This window comes from Scomber japonicus, chromosome 4 (assembly GCF_027409825.1).
Source record: "Scomber japonicus isolate fScoJap1 chromosome 4, fScoJap1.pri, whole genome shotgun sequence".
In the NCBI taxonomy this organism is placed as follows: domain Eukaryota; kingdom Metazoa; phylum Chordata; class Actinopteri; order Scombriformes; family Scombridae; genus Scomber; species Scomber japonicus.
This window is the reverse complement of record NC_070581.1, coordinates 9,054,887-9,079,792: the sequence shown is the minus strand read 5'-3', so window position 1 is coordinate 9,079,792 and position 24,906 is coordinate 9,054,887. Positions and strand designations below refer to the sequence as shown.

The window sequence follows — 24,906 nt, the reverse complement described above, 5'->3', positions numbered from 1 at the left end:
CACTGAAATATCAGGTTTGTGTAAGTATATGTCACGTAAACTAAATAAGTAGGTGTATACACATGCTCCTGGTAAACATCATGTGGCGTTGAATGTACACAAAGGATATTATGTAGATAGAAATCACATGGGACAAAGACTACTCAACAGAGCATTGTAGCTATGTTATTCATTTACTTTTTCTTTCTTCCTTTGGTTGATACTGTATCCCCCCTTATGCCCTCTCTCCTTTCTATATCTGTAGAAAACCCACATACCAACACAAACACACACACCCAGCAAAACACATGCATACAATTTTTTGTTTGTTTGCTTGTTATTTTTCCTGCTGTATTGCTCTCTTTTTGTTTTGGATTTGTTTGAGTGTAGTTTTCCATATTGTTTTGTATTCTGTTGCATTTTCATATTGGTCACTTGAATTGTACTACAAACAAAACAAAGAATAAAATAACCAACTCAACATTGTAGTGGATGGTCCTGTACCCATGTATCCATGTTCCTTTGGGATAGCAGCAATAGTGGCACACTTACACTTGCCCCATGCTTCCTGTTTGTAATTATGCTGTGCCCTAAGTGTTCACATACTTAGGGAGGTGACATCACATGATGCAAATAGTTTTTTTGACAGATTGTCCTCACTGCAGGACCATGTTGATACCTGAAACCTCAGAGAGCAAGATAAAGCTTGTGTGCAAATGTGAATTAGTCGGTCTCCAAATTTAAATTGTAGCTTGTCATTGTGTCCCCTCTGTCCAGTTCAATAGATATTAATAGCACATACATGCCCTTGCATGGAAAACACTGAGTCAGCAGTAGCAGCAGAGGATTTGAAGGCTCAAATCTTTTGTGTATTGTAATTAAATGGTAAATTAAATTCTTGCTGCACCCACAGCATACAACTGATTTTACTGTATTAGTTTAAATCTCATGTGGCTGTTGAGTTAATCAAGGTTACTGTGGATATTCTCAACAAAACCTCTTAAAGCCTACTTCCAATTACAATGTTCTAAGGCAACACGACTTTGTCAATAATTACAGTTAACATGATGATCCTTCCTTATACATGACTTTCATTAAGCCCACTAATGCATAAGCTTGCAGTACATGTGCTCCATCGATTTGTGTAATTGCTATTGTCACCATTATACTGTATGTATGCACGTGTGTAGATATAGAGGAATATATCACATTTAGCATTGAAATTAAATGTACTGTTTGTAAACATGCGTATACCATTTCTTGGAATGATAAGTTGGAGATGGAAAAAAGAGATTAACAATGTAGTAATAAAACATTTGTTTATTTGGGTTGATAAAGAGATTAACTGATTGTGTGACATTGAAGCCACAGACTTCTATAAACTGCTTATCAATGACTTTTGGTAATTCTACATTTGAGGCATCATTTTATTTTTCTGTGTTTATTATCTTTTCATTCATTCCAGTGTTGAAACTTTTGAACGTTTTGATATAAGTGCTGTGAATAAAATCATTGATTGCTTTTCTCGCATTTAAGAATTGTGATTGAAATATCAATGGTACTTGTAGCGAATGAATGATACGGGGGATATGAATAACCAGAGCTGTGCATAATGACATTTCCTCCAGGATTTACAATAGGAGAAATTGAACTTCTTCAGTGCCCTTTTTAAATGAACAAGTCTGAAGACTGGTGGAACAGACACATGGATCAATATGCAAACGAGGGATTAAAGGATAGGTTCACAATTGTATGATCAATGTGCAGAAGTGTAGCCAATTTGTTCCAGAGATAGTTAGTGGTAATATTTGTAATGTGAATTCCTGGATATTAAATGTTCATTAGCAATTTTCTGTGATGGTCTCAGTAATATTGGTTGTTAAAGTTTACTGAAGTAGCATATCACATGATATGCAAGAACAATACTTTGATTTGAATATGAATATAAGTTATTATAACAATTCTAATTATTAGTTAACTCCCCCTGCTCTTTCATCTGCTTCAGTTTGCAATGTCTGTAAACATATGGTATCATGATCCATATGTTTATGTAGGATTAGCATGCTAAGCTAACAATCCATCAATGCTGTGAGAGCACACAAACACTGTAAACACATCTGTTATCTTCCCAGCACAGTGCAGTCTAGCCAAAAAGACTGTAAGTCTGAAGGATATCCATTTAATTTGACTAAGCCAGAATGCAGAATCTCCAAATTAGCGTCATAAAAATGTAAATACATCTTTGCGCAAAGCTTGGACTGTCTATTTTGTCCCATATCACTTACATTGAAAGTGCATTAAGAAGGAATCTGTTAAAAGCCAGTATGAACAGGACAAAAAGTTATAACAGGCAAAACCAGTTTCAATGTTTATGTGGGTACCTGACTATTGAACCTATCCTTTAAATGTGTGTCTATCCATGTATGGCTAATTATGGGAGTGCAAATAAGGTGTGTGTACATGCTCCCACTTTCACAAAGAACAGTTTAAAATGATGGTGTATGTATATTTCTGTCTGTCGTTTTTATATACCTGATCCCAGGTCACTGCGAGTGCTGCTATCTAACATGTATACAGTGCCAATAAGCCATCTGCAAAAGCAGGTCTACTCTAGAAAACATTTAAAGGAATAGCAGTACCCAGTTTTTTCGAGCTGTATAAAATGGCCAGTAGGAGTGGGGTGAAGGGGTCGGTTAAGGATGTTGTTGACTGAAAGCACTGGATATGTTTGAGGTGGTTTGGCTCTATTCAGTAGATAGTGATAGAGGTGACACCAAAAAGTCACATTCATAATGTATATAACATTTTTAATGTTGGGCAGACAATGTAGTAAGAAGCTTGATTTTAACCACATTTTGATTTGATCCCCTAACTAATGTTAGAATCAAGATGCATTTTTCAGGGTTGTGTCACCTGAATAATGATCAATGTTCTGCCTTTGGACAATTGGAAGGATTTTCTTGATTGGCTGTCTGAGCAGAGTGAGCAGTTCTGGGATGCCATTTCTTTCATTACTGTTGTTAAAAGATATGAACTGTGGTAATACTGGAGTGATATTTTACATGCTGTGGCCAACAGCAGCCATGATTGAGACTGCGCTGTGATCGAAATAAAACTGAACTGCTCTTAAGAGCAGACCATGCTATCCGCATAATCCCAGCCATCTGCTGCCTTTTTTCTCTTCCATGTTTAGTTCAGTGTGCGCACTCATATTTTGAGCAGTCGATCAATCTGTACAGTGTGAGCACAGAAATTCCCAGATTAAGTCTGCCTTCAGCGGGGACAGACAAGAGAGACTTTAAAACAATATTATCATGATTCATGAGTCCCTGAATTCCTGAAAGTTATCCAAAACAGGAGGAGAGTAGACTGGAGGGGCAGTGGAGGCTGAAGGAAAACCTCTGCTCCCAGTTAGGCATGTTTTAATATGTATGTAGAGAATAACTAAGTCTGTTGATTGGAAGAGCAAGGCCATTTAATATTTTACGGGTACTTCATATTAATAGGATTTCTGCTATTATTTGGTGATATTGGGGAAAAAATGTATCTCAGCATTTATGGTAGAAATAAATAAATATAAGAAATATAATAATCAACAGAAAATGATAGAAATAAATGTATTATGTAGTCTGCTGAAGGAATGTTTCAATTTCTCATGTATTGCGGCAAGTGGTGTTTTCAAAATGAATCTGTTGATTAAAGCTTTGCAGGTGGGCCATTATGAATAGAAAGCATTACTCACGGTATTTAAAAAGAATCCTTTATTTTTTTCATCAATGTGCAATGTTCAAGATTGGGACTTGAGTTCTTGTGGCATGCAGTAATTGAGAAAGTAAATCCTTAATACCTTTCCAAAAATGTCAAACGTACAAGGCAAGATAGTAAAGCATCATGTTGGATCTTCAACCTCAGCCAACACTAATGCAATATGATTATTGTATGTTTTAATGGCAAGGCATTTCATTTTATGGTGTCACAAAAGGCATGGTTGTGATGTGTGCAGAATGCGATGTTAAAAAAGCAGTCTTCTCTCTTGAAATTGAAAATTCCTGCTTTATCCTATGCAAGTAATGAAGGGGAACATGTTTTAACAATTTACCCATCAATGGTATGGCAGTATTCTACTAATTGCAACATCAAAGTATACTTTTATAATGTAATTCTAATGGATTTGTAATATCATGTTTAGGATCAATCTATTAGTGACTAACAGTCAATGGAATGGAACACATAAATACATAACTATGTTGTCCCTGGACATAGTGTCATTTAGTTTAATGGTGTTTGTGCCTATTGATTTTCACTGTAATCAAGATAATATTGATCTCAAACAGCACTGTCTAAAGCCTCATAGTTCCAGAATGGGGTATTATACTGAATGATCGACGTTCAGAATGGGAGGCAGGGCCTTCAGCTACCAGGCTCCTCTCCTGTGAAACCATCCTCCAGTTTGGGTCCGGAGAGGCAGATACCTTCACTACATCTAAAAGTAGGCTTAAAACTTTACTTTTTGATGAAACCTTAAGTTAGGATCGACTCAGGCTTGCCTTGGACCAGCCCCTACTTATGCTGCTATCAGCCTAGACTGCTGGGGGACTTCCCATGATGCACTGAGCTCCCCTCTCCTCCTCCCGCTTTCAATCTGTATGCTTTCATGACTAACTTCTGCAGAGTTTTTGTGGTTACTTGTCTCACAGTGAATGTGGGTTCTGGTCCAATTGATACATTATAATCAGTCATACTTCTATTACTATTATTATTATTGTTATTATGTGTTTATCATGCTTGCCTGTGTCTCTCTGTCTCTCTCTCTGTCTGTCTGTCTGTCCCCCCCCCCCTCTCTGTCTCCTCTCCTACTCCCCCTTTTTCATTCAATTCAACCAGTCAGGGCAGATGGTTGCTCACCAAGAGCCTGATTCTGCTTCAGGTTTAAAGGGGAGCTTTTCTTTGCTGCTGCTTTCGCTCATGGGGGAATGTCCGGTAAAGTAAATAGTACAGTGCAGAGATGCGCTATATAAATAAAATAAAATTGAATTTAAAAAAAAAAGATTAATCCAGTTTCAAAGCAGTCTTGGCTTGTGATTTGCATGTGACATTTCAGTAATCAGGTGCTCATATGAAAGAGGTTTTGCTCCTTTTCAAATGCAGTTGCAGTGTAAGTGACGGGGAACAAAATCTACAATCCAAGTTTTGAGGGAAAATGTATTTAAAAGTTTATCTGAAAGTAAATACTTAAGCCATCTGAGTTTATTAAATAAAGTGGATATCTTCCACAGTTACAGTCTTTTATAGTAAAGGATTCCCTTTGTTTCTTGTGTCTGACAGTGTTTCCTGTTTAGCTACAGTGGAGGAACCATAACAAAAGACTAAAAAGACAGTAATGGTGAAAGGTATTTACTAATTTGGATGGCTTCAAGTAAAGCTTTTAAAAACATTTTTGCACAGAAGGAGAGCTGTAATTTGTGTGCCTCATCACTAACACTGAAAATGCATTATGATGGAATCTCTTAATGGCCAGTTTGCACAAACAAATTATTACAGCAAAAAAAAAAAAAGCATTAGTCTTTGTTTGGGCATCTGATTATTGTTTTAGGACAGACTTGAAAAATCGTGAACCCATCCTTCTAATCATCATTACTTTGTCTTAAAAGACTTTTCATGTATCCCCTTTCAAAGAAATCAACAAAGATGGTGCTCTAAGTGATATTTTATTAAGGTTTTGTTTATGTGGCTAACAGATGTCATTTACCCTGCAGATACCGCAGGTGCCCCATCTTTGTTGGTACCTGTCCATTGACTATCTCAGCTCACCCCTGGGCTGTTGCAGATGGGTTCATGGTTGGCATCAGGCCCTGTCAATATTTGCCTTTGCCCACAGCATTCATGATGACTTTGACATCCATCCACTCCTTCAGGGGGCTGGTTCAATCCAATCTGACTCCATTCTAAAAGCAAACCTTACAAAAAGGATACTGTTTTACAGCAAAGGCAACAACGCTATTATTATTTAATGATGAAAGATCTACCCTTTCATCCATAGTCCTGCAAGGCACTTGCAGAGGAGTGGATGTGAACCCCCATTATTTTAAACAGCTAATCCAGCAAAAGTGCAGAGGGGGTTTTGTCCGTCCTTGAAAGAAGCAGCTAGCCATGATTGACAAGTCTCACGATACCAGATAGCTGTAGATCTTTGCCTACCAAAGTCTGGGGATTTCTAAATGCACAATTGTTGCCTAAAGACTTTGGATTTGTTCTGCAATACAGGGATTTAAAAAAAATCTCTAATTGTTTCCACTGAGTTTTAACAATGGAACCTGGGGGATAAGCCTCAGTCTCTATGAGTGAGGCATTAGAGACTGTCCTGTGAGTCTATGATTGACAGGCGATCTAAGCCACCCCTAGCAGGCAGGGTGTTTATACATGCATGGTTTGAATCCCTGTGTCTGTGTGGGTTTGTGTGTCAGACGGTGGATGCATGTCAGTGTGCAACAAAGAAAGCTTTATGAATCACTAAGGCAAAACAAGCTCTGTTGAGTGCGAGCTGAACCGGTGATCTCAGATCCTGGGGCTGTTCCAGGGAGCTATCCTCACACAAGCCGGCTTCAGTGGGAACACACTCTGTGATCTGATCAATACTACAGATGCTTCACTGGGAGCCCATCAATAATTCTACTATTCTTATGTATGATTCAATCCCCTCATGGTTACTGCCAGTGGTCTGATTAACATGAAATCTATATTCACCCTCCCCTATTGTTGTGGTCATATACATGGTTGTATCGCTGTTAACAGGGCTACACATTGTATGTCGATGTGGGATATTCAATCTTACACCACTGCTAATGACCATTGACTTTATATAGACAGCTCCCCAAAGTGAAGCCAAAATATTTAGATTGCCCCCTGGTGGCTGGCTCCTATATAGGACATAAATCCCGCCCAGTCCAAAAAAAAAAAAAAACACATCAAATGAATTTTTCCCAAAGATGGTTTATGTTAACTTAGGTAGTTCTTTTCACATTGATGCTTGGTCAAGTTCAAGCTATTTGACAGTATAAAAAGGGAGTGCAACACTATGATTGCCAGCTGTGACAGCCGCCCTCAAACCTCCTGCACCCCGACTCTACTGTGGAGACCGTGGCTCCAAACGACATCACACAAGCAAGATGGCAGCTCCCAGAAAGGCGATCTTTTGGCTTCCCTTCGGAGGACCTGTCATCAGACTCCCATCCCTTTCAACAGCCTGGTGCTTGACATCCCCTGCAGCCAATCTCCATTGGGAGCACCTGTGTTCTCCAGCCCTTTTGTTCTGCTTCAGTTGCTGGATTGGAGTACTTCAGCTTTTTGCATTTGTACGCTTCACCAACTGCATCCTCCCATGGCACCGTCAGTTCTATGATGAACAGGGCCTTTTGTGAAGCTGACCACAAGATCATCAGACGCCTCATCAGACAGGGGAGCAATTTGTCCTGCACATTCTCCTCATGAGTGCAAAGAGAATGACAAGCAGAAGCAAATTATCAGGATTATTAATCTGGGCACTAACCATATCAAGCCCCAAAGATGAAGCCAAATTCTAGTGTTGAGTTGAGTTGTTGGTGCTTTTAGTGAAAGTAGAGTTTGTCATGACATTAACCTCTTGCAATTTACTTCAATGAGGAAAGAGACAACTCTCGATACAGTATTGTCATTACGGCTGCAACTATTGATTTAGTAATTGAGTATTCTACCCATTACTCCATTGGTTAATTGAGTAATCGAAAAATTAATGCTTAAATGGGACCGATAATGCTTTTCCTTATTTTCAGTCATGTTACAATGTCAGATGATCAGATTAAATGTGGCCAAAGTATCCAATAATGAGGCACGGTAATATGTGACTGCACTCAAACTGGTATGCTGTGTTTTTCCATTCCACAGCAGGGCTATGTAAAATAAATAGTTTACCTGTTGAAGGTGTGCTGGTCATCTGCAGCTCTTCATCAAACATCTCACTGTGGCTGTTTCTACTTGCACATTTAATTCCTGCAATATTTCTAATTTGCTAAACAAAGAGCTCCAAATATACAACAATCTAAACAATACCTTTCCTGTAAATTCTTCACAATAAAAGTATTGTATCGTATTATTTAGTCAATTAAAAGCTTTTAATATGTAGCAGTAAAGCAGGAAATGTTGAGTTTGCATCAGCAGTAATTTAGCATGACCCATGAAACAGCTGCCCTATGTTGGGTCTGTCTCATGGACTGGATGCTTTCTGCTGAGATGCTGAAGCATTGACGTCATGCTTATGTGGTAGACTAGTTCCATTTTGCGACAGACAAACTGTACAGATTTTTCATTTTGTCCCAGCTTGAAATGATCCTGAACTATGGACACCCTCTGTCATTTCCTACTCTAGCCCATCTCTAATCTTCGCCCCTGTTATTTTATCCCTTCATTTTGCAATCCACGCCATCAAATCATGTCTTCTTCTTGACATCTTTCCCCAGTGTCACAGTGTTGTGCCACTGTAATAATCATCTCTGCACAGTATGCTGTATAACGTTTTATGGATTAAACAATATAAGTACATTGTACAATTATTTTTAATAATTGAGTTAAGGAATCATTTCAGCTCTAATTGTCACACTTTCTTACATGATCAGAGCATGGCACAGTCTCACTCGATACAGACATGTGAGCTGCTGTAGAGGAGTGAGCCCCAAACAGTGGGGCGTATATTACTTATTCTGTTTCACATCAACCTCTAAGAATTGTTGTGACTACTCTACTACTACTATGCATGACAGACATGGCAGGATCTCTTTCAGTCTGTCACATAGGAACATGCTGACGCACAAACATGATTTCTTTATTGGAAAGTCAAATCTTAAGTCATCAGTGACTCGAATGTAAAAAAAAGGTTGAGACTCAAGACTGAAATGTACAGCTATGTTATTGATACAACAACAATACTACAACAAATGAATGAAAGAGGTCAGCCTATTCTGAAAATTAGTATGCAGAAGTGGTCAAAAACATTAAAAGCCACTATGTGTACAATTTGAAAATGTCCAACACCCCTAGAATCATATTGAAGATGCTAAAATCACAAAACAAGACTCAGAGTCAACACTTTGACTTGGTGAACACTTTGACCTGCTAAGGATGCTAGTTGAACGGTCAAGTCATTGCCAGAGTCCTTTATATCCATCTTGTACACCATGGATACCTGAACCAAATTCAGTGTTAATCCATCTAGCAGGTGGAATTTTTCATTGAAAACCAAAGATGTCAATCTCTTGATGGTGCAAGTGGAACATTCTGGACCAAAGCAGCAGACCGAATGATAAACAGGCATAATCTTTAATACAAGACCTCTGAAAATAAAGGATTATCAAATGCCAATAGTATGCTTTTTTTGGTTAAACTCTGGTATTAGAACTTTGATAACTATCAATAACCAAGTTATATTGCAGTAACACTGCATTTAAATACAACCAACCCCCTTAACTTCTTACAAACATCGCCATAAAAGGGTCAGCAAGTGTGTTTTGGGTTGCAGAGGTCACAGTGCCTGCTTGGGGATCACTAACGCATTTCCAATATCAAGACAGGTTGAATTATTAAGGAGGCTGCTTGTAAGATATGAATGCTTCTACTCTTTATACTTCCTCGCTATTTAAAAAAAAAAGAAAAGAAGCAAGGACACACAGATGGTCAGCTTCATCTGTTGATGTGGTGAGGGAGATTATGTTTCTATATGTGGGTGTTAGTTAAACAAATGTATGTAATTGGCTTATATGTGCATCCTGCCTGTTACTGGAAGTGAAATTTCCTCTTTCAGTGCCCCCCCCCCCCCCCCCCCCTGCTGCTGCCTTGTCCCACTTACAAATTCCTGCTGGACTCCTGTCAGCCGTCCAACTAAATAATCGGCTATCAAATCTCTGATGGTAAGAGTGTAACATCTGTGCTGTGTCAGCACACCGGTAAGAGGAATCTGTTCATCTGTCATGTCATTGTTAGTCATCACCGGATCAAGAGAGCAATGTCTTTGATTAGAAAAAAAATCAATGTGTACACTGCGGAGGCTTTTCTCTGTGGGCTCATAGTGCATTGAAAAGAAGCATATCAGACAAAGACATCTACAGCAGCAAAATATATCTCCGCCTGGACCTCTTTTGTTGCACTCTATCACATAACACAGTCAGAAAAAACTGTCGGAAAGTCAAAAGCTGGCTTCTTTCTCAGCCGGTCTCAAGTAAACAGGACTCTTAGTCAAGGGTTTTTTTTAAGTGTCTCCTGTTATTCTCTCTTTCTTTCTGTAATCAAAGCATGACAAGTTGGCAATTCTGGGGGAAAAAAATAAAGTACACGCTCAACAACAGTAAACACACCCCAAGCAAATGCACCTGTCTCAATAGATGACTAGCCTTGGCACTGAGATCTGTTGGCGTGTAAAAGCTCTAAAGAAGATTGTCAGTGAAGTGCAGAGACATTGCAGAGGAAGAGAAATGTCTGTCTGCGTGCAAGACATTACGTGGAAAAAGATTTGACAGTAGGTGAGGTCAGGGGTGTTTAAAAAAGGAAAGGAAGGGGGAAGATAAAGGGTGGATGATGTGCTCCTGGGAAACACGGCAGAGAGGAGATTGAATAGTATCCAGAGGTCCTATGACTCACTGGCACTTCTACCAGGCTGCATTTTGACAGGCATCTATGCACACATGCTGCATGCACACTGCATCACAGCTCACATACTAAGAAACAGTCTGCCAAAACACATACTGACAAACACACACAACACTGTTAATATATACAGTGTATACAGGTAAGAAATTCTCTATAGAGGCATGCTCACTTTCCCCTCACATGCACACACACAGACTGACAAAAAAGTTCATGGAAAAAAAGTGAAAGGCAGACAACTGGTAAACTGGAGCGGGGGAGAAAAAAAAAGAAAATAAGTGGGAGGGAAAGACAGAATGCAAAGAGAGAAATGAGGTGTGTATGTGCGAGAGAGAGAGAAAGCGGGAGGGAGATGAGTTGAGGAGGCGGAGAGACGAGAGGCGAGGGAGGGAGTAATGTAGATAGGGAGGGTGGAGAAGAGAGGGATAAGCCACACTTGGATGAAGGATTCTAGTGGAGCAGGGAGGGACTTTCAAGTGTTGGATCAGGGGAAATTAAACTACAGGTCTGTGGTCCTTTCCTCCTGACACACTGAAGAGATGGACAGATGGAACCAGGAGCAGCATCAGGCCGTGGACTGACACCGACTGGCATGACCTCTCCATCTGGCTGCTTAACCTAATCTGAACTTTTCTAAAGAGTTGCGGTTTCAAGAGAAGAATTCCCAGGTTGGATGATTGACCACCTGCACTGAAGTCAGGCACATGTTGGGGGGAGTTCACTCATAGAGTTGGATACTTGTGGAGGTGCTATGGATCTATACACTATAAAGTGTTTGAGCGTACTTTTCTTCACTCTTCCTCCACAAGGTAAATCATTTCTCTTATAGTTTTCAATACCAACATATGACACTGTAGGAGTATTATAAGATGGAGATAGGGGATCAAAATCTATGTGTAATTAAGACTAGTTTATAGTTTTCATGACAGCAGGGGATACATTTACAGACTTTTTTCATTTGTTGTTGTATGAAAATATTGCAATATTCTGTCAGCAACAACTGAGTTAGATGCAATAGGCTTTAACCTTTGAACACTTCTTTTCTCAGAGTGCCACTATTTTATTATGTTTGCCAAAAAAAGAACATTATTTTGAGATATGGGGAGGAAGGTATTGGATTTTGTCTTCTAAATCAGGGGATAGGGCCAAATAAAATGTTACAAAGGTGCTTACAGTTTTATAGAATAAAATATAAAATTCTTTACCCCTCCCCACCTCAAGGATTTTCCAATAATCCCAAACAAAGCTCCAGTTATGTTATTCAGAAAGGCAAGGATTTTCTTATTAAGATGAGTAACACAATCAGTAACAAAAACATAACCTTCAAGACAAGGTTTTTTCTTTTTCCTATATATTTGGTAAGGATGTAAAAACAAGCTCTGTTGCTTAGTGACCTGGAGCTTTGTCTGCCTATAAGAGCAGTACTCACTTGTATGGGAAAAAAATGCTGCTCATGCATTATTGGCCATTGAGAGTGCATTGATCAAATGAGGACAGAACTGGGTTCAGTAGATCTTCTACAGTAGAAAACTAACCAGGATGAAAGTGTTTGGCTTGTTCTTTGCAAAGCTAAAAATATTGTTGAATATATATATTAATAGCATTAATATTTGGTTTAATGTTGGCACCACATCTTATGAACTTTTCTGGATGATTAATATATTATGTACCTTACTAACTGCTCATTGCTTGCATGAATAAATACTGATAACACTCTGGTAAACAAACAATGAAAAATTGATTCTTTAAAAAATGCATCATTGAAAGGAAGAAGATAATTCAACTGGAGTGAAAGGTTTAAGAAAGAAAAGTGAATTGTGACCATTCATTAGTGTCCTATAAAGCACATTGCACAAGACTACACTCCAACAGTTACCTGGTTTCTCCTGCACACAATACTGCTCTGACCCACAAATTGTCAAAGTCAGGACAGCCTACACGCTCTCCTATCTAAACCCATTAGTTGCAAGGCTTCTTTAGGATCTACTGGAGCATCTCTTCATTTAATATACCTGCATTCAATAGATACCGCACTGAACTGATGTGATGGAACAAAGGTTCCTGTGTCAGTTTGTGTCATCTGAAAACACACAGACGTTTCAAGGTTGTTGGATGTCTGGACATGTCAAACAAATTTGGGGGTAAATAGGAAGAGAAGACGTGAGGGGGGGAAAAAAAAGAAACTATATCCATTTAATAAGATATTGATCCCCAGCCTTTAAAAATTGAGGATGCCAGTTTTCAGGGAACTGAAGGACAGCCCATCAGCTTTGATTGAGTGGGTTGGAAGACATGAGAGGAAGGCCAGCAGCATAACAATAACACCTGTGTCCCTATAATTTAAGAAGACAAGTTAGAACAGCAGCATCTTTCTCTAACATAAACACTGATACATGAAAAACTACTAACTACTTTAAAGCTTATAAAAGTAATTACTGCTATGTTCATCTCCTTGTGCATGACTCCAATCATTGTGAGGTAGTAACCCCCCACCCCCCAACTCCAGTACCACTTAAAAGTTGGCACAATAAGAAGTGGGCATAATATATGCAATATAATGCCCCACACACAAGAAAGCAATTGAAATATGCAGAAGTGCTGGGCCATAATGAAATATCAGTGAGGCCTGTTAAATAAATCAACCAGTGATTTATTGCTGTGCCAGTGAATTACCTGCACAGATGCACAGTGTCCAGGACAGAAGAAAGCCTAATTAGATATGAAAAAAATGCCTGGAATACAAAGGACATTGTACTGTACAAGCCTTGGGACGATCCCCGTCCCTTTAATTGTCCCTGGACCTCGTTAGGTCATCCTCAGCGCTATGTGAGCTGGTTCTAAAAGCGGGCAGGGATGAGACTGAGCAGCTCCATCAGAGCGGCAGTAGAATAGAGACACAGAAGCAGGGATGGCGAGAGGGGGAAAGGGAGGGATGAGACGTCTCGACAGAATGCTCCATCAGCACGTCTGTTTGGAGACACAACGGATGTCCTCAGATTCAGATTCATCCTTCCTCCTCTCATCTTCCTCAGCCCCCCTCCCCTCCATCCCTGTTTGTCTCATCTCTCAGATACAGTCTCATGTAACCATATGCCACCTGTGTATAATAGAGGTCACCCTCCTTTTAGATTACACTCTGTATCTACAACAGTGGCTTCTTTACTGTGGTATGGCCTCATACTAAATCCAATTTAGATGAATGTACCTTAGGTGGTGGGAAATATCTGCAATATTAATGTTATGCTTTTGAAAGCGTGCTTTGTATTTGATTTATTAATTTGCTAAATGAGACACAGACAGTGTTTACGTCATTGGGAAAGTCTGTACAAGAGCAAAATAAATGAGCACAAAGGCTTAGCAGTATTATCTGATGCATGTGGAAATATGCAGTATTAAAAACAAATATGAATGTGTATTTGAAAAAAGACAAGAAATTATACAAAAGGACTAAAAGAGGCCAAGTCATTAGACGTTTTCCTAATATGTCTCATTTCTTCTTTTCTCCCCACAGTTTGTTCCCAAACCGGACCCCGGGCCCATGCTGAAGAAAGGCTGCTCCAGGATCTGTTTGTACATTACAATAAGCTCTCCCGGCCAGTGGAAAACACTTCCGACACAGTCCTAGTACACTTTGGACTCTCTATTGCCCAGCTTATAGATGTGGTGAGGGAAACTTCATAACCTTGAAACACAGGATGTCTTTCGTAAATTTGATTTATCATAATGAATGTTATGTTATGATGGTATTGGCGAAATGTAATTGTGTAAATGACATATCATCAATTGCGTCCTCTCTGTCATATGTATTATATTCATTATGATCACAATAGCAGCTCAATAGCAGCTCAAAGCTATGCCAGGCAAGACAGAAAATCAGGTAACTTATCAGTGGAAATGAAATCACAACAGATGAGTCTGCATTATTTTCCCAAATTAAATTCAGTTGCCATGTATGGACACCTGCAGTAAATATTCTGGTCTCTATTCAATATCATCTTTATTCTACTCTTGCCCCAATGGTACCTTTGCATTACAGACCCTCTGGAGATTTAAACACAAGCATCAGTTCATTTTACACAAATGATGTTAAAGTATTTCTGTTGACTAAGGTGAAACTGGTTTAGATTTTGAATATGTGCAGCCTGCATTATTGTGGGGATGATTCTCAAGATTTTGACAGACAATTATGTGAAAGTGCTTGCTCCACATGCCCGGTAGTGAGAGTCAGCTCTGGGTGAAGTTGTCTTATCCGACAGTGTTTCAACGAGTGCTCTGCCTTAGATGTTGCTGGGGAAGAGCAAGAGCCAGCAGTGGCAGCAAAGCAGCAGAGTGTGCTACAGTGACAGTGTTCTTGCATGAAGAATTGCCAAATATATTTTTTCTGATGTGTTAAACAAGTAATCTGTCCTCATATAGTATGCTTGGAAAACATAAATTAGTAAAAAAAAAATTAACTTAAAAGAAGGTTAATGTCACAATGATTTCCTTCTCTGTTTACATGAACTAAGGATGAGAAGAACCAGATGATGACTACAAACGTCTGGGTCAAGCAAGTATGTAATTATGAGAGATGAAACACTTGCTCAAGATTCAGTCCAATATAAAGCTACAGAAACATTAACATGATTAATGTAATCCTACAGGAATGGAACGATTACAAACTCCGCTGGAACCCAGAGCGATATGAAAATGTCACCTCCATCCGTATTCCCTCAGAGATCATCTGGAGGCCCGACATTGTCCTCTACAACAAGTGAGGATCTGTGTTTTAATGTGAAGATATTGTAAGAGATTCTGTTCACACAGCTGCACAAACATTTAAGATCTCTGGGATCTTAAATGTTGCATTTCTTGAGGCAAAAATAATTATACAGCAACTAATGTTCAGCTTTTGATGATTTAATTCCAACAGATGGTATGACTGGAGGGAAAACATGGAGATTCTGCTGTTGTGCCAAACATCTTGTCCTGTGCCAATGTCATAAAGTAATTTAGCTAAAATAAATGTGAACAAGGTCAGCCTTAATGGATGTGGTTATAAACAAAACACAAAGCAATACATTACGCAGGGAATTAGAAGATGAAATGTAATTGGATGTGTTTCAAAGGGCCACACAGATGACATGCATCCAGCAACTGCCTCAGGTACTTAATTTCACTTTAAATGAGGGAAATCCTAATCTAAATGACAAACTGTGTCAAAAAAGGCATGACAGAAATTGCTAAATACAAACATGTCATCACACGTCATTAAAAACATGATTGTGCTTTCTCATGATGAAATATCCTTGGCTATGAGTTAATAAGGCAAGGCACTGAGACTAAAACAACAACATGTCATGAAACAAATAAATAGCTTTCTGTACAAAGATAAAAACAAAGATCAGAGATGCTTTTTCATCCTTAATCCTCTTGTGATTTACAAGTGGGTTGCAGGATTTTAAAAACAATTTGTTGACAGACTGGAAGCCTGTGCAGAGATCTGAGTTGTGGAGTGATGTGCTTTTAAGCTGTAGATGTCTGAACATTTTAAGATAGCCCTAGAGATTAAGACAAGGATATTGTTTGGACATAAATTCTCTAATTCATTTTATATTGTTAATATGGTAGCAGGTTCAATTTGTTATTGTCTTGATGTGGCTGTAAAACTTCTCAATATGGTACTACACCGAGATTTGTGATTTAGGTTAACTTTATTGTAATGTTAAATCAAAGTAAAGAGCAAAATGCAAAGGGTGCGATGCAAGCGTAAATGTAGGTGTCATCGGCATATATGTATTCAGAAATATTCCTTTTTTTGCCATGCCAACTTCGAGCTAACGGAGGTATATGGAGGGTGAATAAAAAATGAAAGAAGACTGTAATCATAGTGAATTATTCTTCAATGATGCTCTCAAATGGCAGCACCTTATTAATATAATTATGTTTTGAAAGAACATAAGCAGTGAAGAAAAAGTTTGCATTTTTATGCATGTTGTATGTATGTGTTTGCACTCATCGTGTGATATAAAAAAAGTTTAATTTTTCCTAATTGGTCAATCATTCTAATAAAAAGTAATTTAATACGTTTTTTGCGTGTTCTCACTGGAAGTCATTGATTGTAATGAGAAATAATTATGGCATTTTATTTTATTAATAAATGAAGTGCTAACACAGAAATTTCCAAAGTGTTCATGCAAGCAAAAATGTACGCTACATTTCATTATATGTTTCCAATTTTCTCCTTCTTCTATATCCCATTCTCCATCTGCAGTGCTGATGGCGACTTTGCAGTAACTCACCTCACAAAGGCACACCTATTCTATGATGGTCGGATAAAATGGATGCCACCAGCCATTTACAAGTCTTCGTGCAGCATAGATGTCACATTTTTCCCTTTTGACCAGCAAAGCTGCAAAATGAAATTTGGTTCATGGACCTATGACCGCGCCAAGATTGATCTGATCAGCATGGCCAGCGATGTGGATCAGATGGACTATTGGGAAAGTGGCGAGTGGGTCATTATGAATGCAGTGGGCAAGTACAATACTAAAAAGTATGAGTGCTGCACTGAGATATACGCGGATATAACTTATTATTTCATCATCCGGAGGCTTCCGTTGTTCTACACCATAAACCTTATCATCCCCTGTCTACTTATCTCCTGTTTGACTGTACTGGTGTTTTATTTACCATCACAGTGTGGAGAGAAGATCACTTTGTGCATATCAGTGTTACTGTCCCTAACAGTATTCCTCCTGCTGATCACAGAGATAATACCATCTACATCACTGGTCATTCCACTGATTGGCGAATACCTGCTTTTTACCATGGTCTTTGTCACACTCTCCATCATAATTACTGTTTTTGTTTTAAATGTACACCACCGATCTCCACAAACCCATTGCATGCCTCACTGGGTGCGGAGAGTATTCTTGGACTTGGTTCCTCGAGTCCTGTTCATGAAGCGTCCGCCAGGCGTAGCCAAGCAGCACTGCAAAAAGCTTATCGAGATGATGCACGGTCCAACCATGATATCAGCAACAAGCAACTCTCAGGCTTTTTGGTCAGGGTTAGAGACTGGGTTGAGACAATTAGGAGAGATTGATAATACATTTCCAAAGACTCCATCAGACAGTCCAAACATTGTGGTCTGCTCCCCTTCTCCCCCCTCATCTCCAATTGAGGACCTCAATGAAAAAGATCATCTACCGAAGGCCAGCATTTTCTGCCGGTCCCCAACCGGTCTGTATTCAGTCCTCTCAGAGAAGCAACTCCACCGGGGTCACAATTCTTCAGCCTCATCTTCTTCCCAATTGTCCTTGCCCCCAACTTTGCCACTGGGCCCCATTCGCAGCCTATCCAGGGAAGAACCAAATGCACTGGCCTCAAATGGGCGCTCCCTCAGTGTAGAGCAAATGTGTGACCAAAAGAGGGAGCTTCCTCAGACAACTGGGCATCGGTGTCGCTCCCGCAGCTTCCAGTACTGCTGTTTTCACAATGAAGGGTCTGGGACCACTGGGATTGCAGGGCGAGTGAAACAAGCCTTTACAGATCACCTAGCAGAAACCCTCACAGCAGAGTCCAGTAAAGATGCGACTACCCAGCAGGACCCCATACTTCCAACTATTTCCCCAGCTGTGCAACGAGCCATAGAGGGAGTACAATACATTGCCGATCATCTCAGGGCAGAGGATGCAGACTTTTCAGTGAGTTGACTGAAATTACTTTTATTTAAGTAACCAGTAATCCTTGGTAATGACATAATAGTTTCTATATTTTTATGTTGTTCTCATATTTGAAAAGATATGAAAAAATCTCAAGGCACACAAGGCGTCATGTAACTCAGTGTAGCTCAAATGAGCTTGCCAGTTTTCATTCAGTGTTCTTGGAAGAGTACAATCCTTTCAGCACATGCAATAGAGCTGTCACTTTTTGTCTGAACATGGGAAAGTAATTAACTATTTGACAGGTAATGATCTGTTTGAAGTCAAAATTCTCAGTGCAGGCATTGCATTGTATTTCCCTGATTGATCTCTGTGTCTGTAACGCAATTGTGTTAGCTAGTCTCAACTGAGGAAGCAGATGAATGACCCGATTTCACCCTTACTCAAATGTTGATATCAAAAGCAGGAGAGATACAGGAAGGATAGGAAGAAAGCACGGGCAGAATTGTAAAAATAAATAGTAAGAGCGAGCAAGCAAACTGTTTAAAACACAAATTGTAAATTAGATAGCTTTTTATCAAACACTTTACTCTCTATTATATGTCATCTGAGGTCGAGAATAAGACATTTTGCTTGGTTCATTAGTGCTCCTAACTGTTGTAACGACAGTCATTAAGAATCATTGGACTCACCTGAAGCCAAGTGTAAATGACAGTTGTTATAGTTCGTATACACATTCATAGTCTGTTGGCACAGCCATTGGGATCAATTTGAGTTTAAGTATCTTGCAAGGACACATCAACATGCGGACTGGAGGAGCTAGGAATTGAACTGCTGATCTTACGATTAGTGGATGACCTGCTCTACCGCCTGAGCCAAAGCTGCCCTCAAATGTGAATGGTTGTTAGGCTGTATTTAGACCGCTGCAGGTTTGTGCAGAGATGTGGGCATGTTTGTGCTGTTTAATGTAACCAGTAACCTTTGCTGACAGCAAAGCCTAAGCTAAGTCTCAAATGAGAGAAATGTCAACCCTTCCTCCAAGTAACATCTTTATGCTGTTATGGCAGGGCTTTACAGCTCTGATCAGTGTGATCACTGGCTGTGATTAGCCACCCCAGCATGATGTCAGGTTATGTTTCCAAAACTTGAGTTTGGATCAACTTTCTTGCTGCAGGCTGGTGCAATGCTTCTGCAGCCAAAACTGCCACAGGCTAAACACACTACAACCATTCAGATGGATGGGAGGGCCAGACTGCCTGATTTGGTCTTGGAAGGGATGAAAGGACAGTATTGTACGTGGTAGATATCTGTGCATTTCTCACTATATTGGACTGCATACACTTGCTTTTCTTGTGTTTGGCTGTGTGATCTTTCGGGAGAACCAGTGTTTGTCTTAGTGTGTTGCAGGGTTTGAAAAACACAGGTATGCATTGTTTGTTGAAAATAATCCTGAGCTTCTCAGATAGACCAGGCACATGAGAAATGATGATGTTATTCTTCACCACCTGCAGGATAGTTATTCTTCCTGGATCTTCGGGCACTTTAAGTGCATCCTTCAAGTGTCTGGTGTTTGTGCTCCTTCGTTTGGGCCTGACCACTTTTCGGTACATTATTAGCTCTATGGTTCAGGATTCTGATAGCTACTAGCTTATGCTCCAGTGGGTGGTGAAAGCCAAATAGTAGGTACTAGCCAGCACTCTTCATTGTGCTGTTGTTCCTGACATCCTCTCATGTGAACTTGATGTTTCTGGCCAACTGAGTGAATATGTTATAAGTGAATTGCTTTCACTTCCTGGGTTTTAATTTTGACCTATGTATTACCACATGGGTCCACACTGCAGCAGCATATCTCCTTCTCTGCTGCTCGTATTATTTCACCATGCAGTTATACCCTATAAACAATCAATATTTCCAACATGAGAGATCAATTCCCATTTCATATTTTAAAGTTCAATAGGTTACATGGGTTGATCTGTTCTCTCAAAAAAGTGACAGCCCTAACTTGCAGCACTGTCTTTTGTTTTTCCTATAGTGTCCCCTGTTGCTTTTACCTACACAGGTGTGCAGACAAGCAGCTGTGATGCAAGCAGCGTTGTCCTTATACTTTCCTGGATATTTTCTGTGTACGTGGAGATTTAATAATTATAACCACTAGGGGGCAGATCAGGGTGGAATCAACCCTATTAACAATGGTATATCTTCCCTTAAAACTTTCAATATTGCACAAGTTACACATGTAAATGCTTGCATAACTCTATAACAAATGACCATCAGAAAATGGACTACTGAATTCTCATTCTGTCTGTTCATGTATCATAGTGCAAGTCTTCAGTTTTCACTATGTAAAAAAGTTCTCGATATCACTTTGAAATACCCCCATTTAGGAAACTACTACAGTAAATAGCTTCTAAGTACACAGCAGAAATTCAGTGTTTATTGTAGAGTTACTGGGAAAGAATGGAAGTGTATCTCTGAGGAATGGAATGAGAAGTTAGAAAGTGTTTCCAATTATTCTAAAAACGTATTGTGTTTATTAATGCCAGCCATTGTCAATGACTACAATGTACTTTCTGTCTCTATCCAGTCTTTGAAACAATTGGACTTCAGTTATTTGACCTTGAATTTTTCATAAGAGAAAAAAAACGAAGATTGAATGACATTTAGGAGATAGCTGCCTCATAATGAAAAAATCAGCCATTCGAGAGAAATCAATCAAGGGTGAAAACTGACAGCTGGTAAAAAGAAAGGTGGTGCGGTGTGAAATTTGAAATGTCCCTCTCTGCTGTTTCTCTTCTCTGCTAGGTGAAGGAGGACTGGAAGTATGTGGCTATGGTCATTGACAGGATATTCCTCTGGATGTTTGTCCTGGTGTGCATACTGGGATCTGTTGGACTCTTTCTTCCTCCTTGGCTGGCTGGAATGATCTAAAAATCTCACCATCAAAAAAAACCCAACAAAAACGGAGAACACTGAGCAAGAAGATGTGATCATGTCTCACATTGTAAAAAAAATATGATTTATCATTTATCCTTGTATTTTCTATTTTTAAAGAAACCACAAGTCACACTCTTTGCTCTTGCCCTAGGTTATCAAAAGGTTATTCACAGAGAAAGCAGATGAAATATCTATCATTGATTCCTGTGGGCATATAAATTCTTTATGAGGGCAAAAGGCCAACAGCGAAAATATCTCTCTGCACCACTCCATTTTGACATTGAGCTGAACAGCTCAAGCTGTCACCTTTGTCTAAAAACTGTGAAGAATAGGCGTTGACCCATTCTCACCTATGAGAAAGAGCAGAGAAAATATCTGGTCTATTCTGAGCAAGAATTTCAAGATATTGATATGATTGAATAAGGTTTGGTTTTAATCTCAATTTTAACATTCCTCAGCAATGTCAGTGATATACAGCACTATATTGATTATTCAGTATTCAGTTATGGGAAGATTTTCTAGGAAGGAGTTGTGTGTGTGTGTGTGTGTGTGTGTGTGTGTGTGTGTGTGTGTGCGCGTGTGTGTTCAGGTGTAATGCAGTTGTCAATGCTTACTGTAGGTAAAGACACATACAGCTTTGTGTTTTTCGTAATTGTAGCAGCTAAATAAACACATTTATTCAATAATTCCTTCAGCCATTCTCTTTGTTACTACCACTGCACTTTAGTGTAAAGAGGGTGGGTGGGGAGGGGGGGGGGGGTTAAGTCACTGTCTCCAGTCATGCATAACCCTTCCTTTCCTCAACCCTGGCCACCTAAAAAAAAAGGCATGTAATTATTTTGTTTTTCATGATAATGAGTAGAAGTAGAGTGATTGGCCTGATTAAAATGTTTGTTTCCGAGCATGATTTTAATTGGAATAATCATCTCATTTCATTCATTTTTAGACACTGATACATCAAAACCTCCACATTCTTTTGAGACATTTGTATCATTATCGTAAATAAAGGAAACCAGCCTCTATTCCACATTTTACACTGTGTACTATCCAATCAGATCTGATGGTAAATCTAATGGATTTTTTTTGCAGAGAAAAACAAAAAGAGAGCGCTGTTCTTGATGCACAAAATGAGATTTCCTGCGGTGGCAGATAGAGGAAGGAATGAAAGGCTGATGATGAAGTCATTTCTAAATGCTTTTCCTCTTCAGCAAAACAAAAGAAAACACATCTAGAGCAAAAGCCAACAAGCAAAGAAGTGACCAGGTTTATGTGAAATGTCAATTAATAGTAGAATTGGTGTAAGGCATCAATAAATGTATTGTATTATATATATATTTTGATGTTTTAAAATGTAGGAAACCATTACCACAGAAAGAGAAAGATTATTATCATACTTGAGGTCAATTTTAAAATGGATTTTATAATTGAATGGCTCCCTGATTTTTTTGAAATAACATCCCATTCTGTTAGCTTTAATACTAATCTGACCTTTGTGACTTTGCTTAATGGCTCTTTTCAATATCTGCAACATCTAAAACAGTACACCATTTAAAATCACTAATCATTAGAACAATCTAGATCTGCACAAGAGTGTTACAACCATTAAGTGACTTGACAGATAATGAGTTGGATATTGTGTGAAATACTGTATATGGGGGTTTATGTTAGGATTCCCCCCCCCCCAATAACTGTCTGGAAACTTACCTGACATGCTTTTTTTAAAGATTAGGGATGGAAATGTCAAAGTGGAAAAGTCCTCTAAATTAAATGACCCTCCAGAAGGATACATATGTGTTTTCTGATCTGACACTACTATTGACAGGGTGACGTTGTTTGGTTTGGTTTAATTTGGGTTCAAATAAGTACTTTGTCATGGTTAGGGGACAATCGTTGCCATGTTCATAATAATAACCACTTGATTAAGGTTATGAATATTTGTGGTCATGGTTAAAAGAAATCAGTGCTGATTGTTGATAGGAAACAAGGTACAGACAGCGACCTCCTGTGTTAAAGTCTAATGTCTTATTGTGTCATCCATCCGTCATTCAACTTCCTCCTGTGCTCCTGAAAGACAACAGTCATAACTACTGTGACCAGGACAGGGTGTTCTCAGTTGAACATGTCATAACAAATGATGCTGCCTCAATGACAATGGTCTGTCTGTCCACCACTTTGATTCAGCCTAAAATAGCTCAAGAACTATTTTATACCATTAGATTGTACAGACAGTAATGGTCCCCAGAGGATGAATCCTGATGACTTTGCTTCTAGCACCACCATTAGCTTCAAATGCGTGGTTCAGATTAAGATGTTTGGACAACTACTGGATGGATTGTCTTGAAATTTTGTACAGATTCAAATTCACAGGACTTTATTCATCCTAGAAGGGTATTTCAGTTCTACAACCCACCCAGTCCACACACACAAAGGAAAAACTCAGGCAAGCAGCAACATGTCAGAGACCACAGATGGGTACAAGGAACATGAGCAAACACACTCTGGCACCCTTGGGTCACCCTGTATATGCAGGCTTACATGAAGCTTACATGAGGAACCAGACGAAAAGAAAAGAATTCACATGAGTTTAAGGGAAGAAGCATTCACCAACACTCTGGTACCTACACATCGCCTAGTAAATGTAGGCTTATTCAAGGAGCCAGATGAAAAGCAAAGAAATATAAAAACACCCAGTATGGTTCACATAAGTTTAAAAGAATGTGAAATTCATTTAAAAGAACCGCCAGCATTAAACAGCCTGATAACAGAAGGAATTAAGGACTTAGAGTAGTGGATTGTGTCCCTCAGGGTGCATTATAATGCCGGCCTGAGGGCATTTACAGTGAATTCACTGGACAGAACATGGTTAGATTGGCTGATAATTCCTTTTGCTTTCTGGGCTGCACGTTTCACCCAGAGGGAATACAAGTCTCTTTATTGGACTCCAGTTATCTTCAGACATGCATGATGTCCCTCTCAGGGTTGAATTGTAATAACTTTGGCGATCCCCTGACTCTTTAACCTGATGTAGCCTATTGTCCAATACTACCAATACTACTGGTTTACGAGCAAATACCTGTAAAACCAATAACCACCACCAATTACCATCAGCCTCAGCTGTACATTCTGTTTATTGCTAATTAGCAAATGTCAATATGTTAATATGCAAGGCTACGATAGTGAGCATGGTAAATATTTTACCTGCTAAACATCCAATGTTAACATGCTGACATTAGCAATTAGCTCAAAGCATTGCTATGCAGTAAATCACATCCATGACAAAATCAGGTAATGTTGAGAATATTGTTTCCTGATATTGTAAGACCTCACAAACACAGTCAACACTTATTATACACTGATTAAGATACAAACAGAAGTGTTTTAATGAACTGTTATAAAGAAAGAGGTTGAAAACAGATAACAAAGGAAGTAATTGCTTCACTTTGTTATTGTTAGAAAAGTTGAAACCTGTCAGGGTATTGAGGTATATTGTTAGAATAAATGAAGCATTTTTGGAATTTACATTACACTAATCCCCATAAAATCTGATATTTCATGTTTTATATCCAAATATCCAACATATACTGTACATAAATATTATTTTTGTAATGTTTTTATGGTATATACTGTAATTTGGAGCCCATACTGTCATATGAAATACGACAACAACCATGCAACAACC

The 24,906-nt window shown here is 39.0% G+C and overlaps 1 protein-coding gene across 4 annotated transcripts; it reads left to right on the top strand.

Moving 5' to 3' along the window:
* Positions 1-4,726: 4,726 nt before the first annotated feature.
* Positions 4,727-21,221, top strand: LOC128356802 (neuronal acetylcholine receptor subunit alpha-4-like). Of its 4 annotated transcripts, XM_053316931.1 has the most exons (7): positions 12,725-12,741; positions 14,184-14,310; positions 15,156-15,200; positions 15,291-15,400; positions 16,901-17,910; positions 18,208-18,335; positions 21,096-21,221. In XM_053316931.1, the coding sequence occupies exons 3-7, from the start codon at positions 15,171-15,173 to the stop codon at positions 21,219-21,221; spliced, it is 1,404 nt and encodes a 467-aa protein (XP_053172906.1). In that variant the 5' UTR covers positions 12,725-12,741; positions 14,184-14,310; positions 15,156-15,170. The 4 variants fall into 4 exon arrangements, with proteins under 4 accessions (XP_053172905.1, XP_053172904.1, XP_053172906.1 ...); XM_053316930.1 differs by lacking the exon at positions 12,725-12,741 and adding an exon at positions 4,727-4,757 and having other exon boundaries at positions 14,177-14,310; positions 16,901-18,335; XM_053316929.1 differs by lacking the exon at positions 12,725-12,741 and adding an exon at positions 11,384-11,456 and having other exon boundaries at positions 14,159-14,310; positions 16,901-18,335.
* Positions 21,222-24,906: the final 3,685 nt, after the last annotated feature.

Coding starts and splice junctions, on each gene's coding strand:
- LOC128356802 (XM_053316929.1), top strand. CDS start 11,399: ATGGATCTATACACTATAAAGTGTTTGAGCGTACTTTTCTTCACTCTT. Junction 11,457..14,158: donor CTTCACTCTTCCTCCACAAG/GTAAATCATTTC, acceptor TTCTCCCCACAG/TTTGTTCCCAAACCGGACCC. Junction 15,401..16,900: donor GACATTGTCCTCTACAACAA/GTGAGGATCTGT, acceptor CTCCATCTGCAG/TGCTGATGGCGACTTTGCAG.